This window comes from Callospermophilus lateralis, chromosome 13 (assembly GCF_048772815.1).
Source record: "Callospermophilus lateralis isolate mCalLat2 chromosome 13, mCalLat2.hap1, whole genome shotgun sequence".
Lineage (NCBI taxonomy): Eukaryota > Metazoa > Chordata > Mammalia > Rodentia > Sciuridae > Callospermophilus > Callospermophilus lateralis.
Window position 1 is genome coordinate 96118192 of NC_135317.1, and position 2208 is coordinate 96120399.

At 48.6% G+C, this 2208-nt stretch overlaps 1 protein-coding gene across 1 annotated transcript; it reads left to right on the forward strand.

The window, feature by feature from the left end:
* Window positions 1-844: 844 nt before the first annotated feature.
* Window positions 845-1762, forward strand: LOC143379611 (transmembrane epididymal protein 1A-like). The gene has a single exon (XM_076832233.1). The coding sequence runs from the start codon at window positions 845-847 to the stop codon at window positions 1760-1762; it is 918 nt and encodes a 305-aa protein (XP_076688348.1).
* Window positions 1763-2208: the final 446 nt, after the last annotated feature.

Consider the following 2208-nt stretch of genomic DNA (forward strand, 5'->3'; position numbering starts at 1 on the left):
TGTACTTGAGCTGCTGGCCTCACTTCCACTCCCAGGTTCTCAGGAACATTTCCCTTGGAGTCAACCCCAACGTGAAGCCATCCAGGGAAGGGCATTCTGGGAATCATGTTTTAAGTTATGACGACACACTACAAAACCACCATAGCCCCTAAGATCAATTTCAAAGGGTGGTTTTGGAGGTTCATTTACAGGCCAGTACACCTGTTAAAGTGATGGGGGGGGGGCGTGTATCTGAAGGTAAGGAGAGGAGGTGAAGGGAGCATTCATTGTGGTCTGCAAGATGTGGCTGTCACAGAAGAATAGAAACGCCAGGGAGAGGCTAAGATGTACTACATGGCCACATAGCCAAATGACTATAAATGTGTCCACAAAAATATTTGACTTTATGTTGGGGCAAAAGCCATGTCTCAGAAGTCCTGAAGGATCCTCAGGAGTTGCTGAGTGCCCAGGCTTTCTCTGGATACCCCAACCTGACCCCACTCCATTTCCCTCTGCCCTTCTTCTCTGAGCACCAGGGAGGACAAAAGTAAGGAAGACGTGGGGGACAGGAACCCATACCACTAGCAGCTCCTCAAGGGCTGTGGAGGGGAGCCTCTGAATGCCCATTTCACAGCTTCCTTCTTTGGTAGAAGCCAGGTTGTTCCCAATGTACCAGAGTGGGATGGAATAATGAGACCATATTCCACAAATGTGTAGGTCTGTCTCAAGAAATGTTTCCTCTCTGTGGGGAAGCAGAAGGTGGAATGAGATGATAAAAGCAGGTGGAAGGCAATTCTTTCCAAAGCCCAGGACCTGAAGTGGCCCCACCAGGTGTGGCAGGCCTGAGTTCTGAGTCTGTACCTCAATGGGAACCTTTATTGGTCATGTATGTCCAGGTCTGTTTCTGGTTTTGTATGGACTGTATCAAGCAATAGTGGTCTCCAGAGCTGTGATATTCAACGACTCTCTCCTGTATCCTTTGTGGTCTCCTAAGAATAAAGGGAGATGGGCCAGGCTATGGAAAATATCCTATGAAGGTTTGTTGAAGATAGTGGCTGGCTCCCTCTTAGTGATTTATGAGATCAGCTGCACTAATGGAGCGTTGAAACTGATGAACAGGGAGCTTCCACCAAGGTTTCTGTACCCAAAAGAGTGGCAGCACCTCACCATGTTCACCCTCCTCATACTCAACGGCTGTGTCGATGTCATGAGCAAGAACATGCTCCCTCAGAGGTGTGTGGCCCTAGAAAAAGGTGCCCTGGTTCTGTCTTTTTATGAGCTCCTGCTACTGATGGTGTCACATGTTAAGGAGTCATCGGGGATTGAGCTGCAAGTTCATTATCTGCTCATCTTGGTGGTGTTCCTGCTGTTGCTGGTGTTAACTGTAGAACTCTGGGCTCCTGAGATGTTTCAACTCTGGATGATGGAGACTTTGCTGATTCTGATCATGGGCTCCTGGCTGATACAGGCAGGCTTTATTCTGTACAGACCAGTCTCTGGCTACCCATGGGACGATGATGACATGAATGACCTCATGTTTGTCACCACCTTCTTCTGCTGGCATGTGATGTGTGACGCCTTGTGCCTGTTTGCAATCTATGGCTTCTCTTACTTTTGGCATCGTTGTTGCTACCCCAGCTTGAAGATGATGGGGTCTAAAGAAGCTCCCTATCATAAGAGCACTCCAGAACCCCTCTACAGGCTGTTGCAGGAAACAGAGCAGCCAGAGAAGGAAGACCAGGCTCCTCTGCTTGCAAAGAGCTCACCTCGAGACACAGCCTAGAGTGCCTGGCACATACTTCACCCCATCTCTTCCCCCATGGGTCCTCTCAGCCTCATGTGTGACATCCTTTTTTTTGTTCCCCAATAAAGGTAACAGCCATAGAAGACAGCAGTTGGTGTATTTGCTGTCTCTGAGATACCACTGCTGAGATAAGGAGAGTCCTAAGAAAGGGATGCTTATGGAATTTGGGGAGAGGGAGGAAGAGGATCAGGGGAATAAATCAGCATGCAAGCAGAGCCACAAAAGAAGAGAATGCAACAGAAGGGCTTTGAAGGGAGGAGTCTCTGCAGAGGGCGCATTAGAGTCCCCCAGGTATTCCATCGCTGCTGCTTCTCAGGCACCTGTGACTGCTTTTACCTGAGGGAATAAAGATTGATTCTGATAATTCGAAACTGGAATCATCCAAGCCTCATCCTGTTTCAGTGGGTATTGTGTGTGCTCACCAA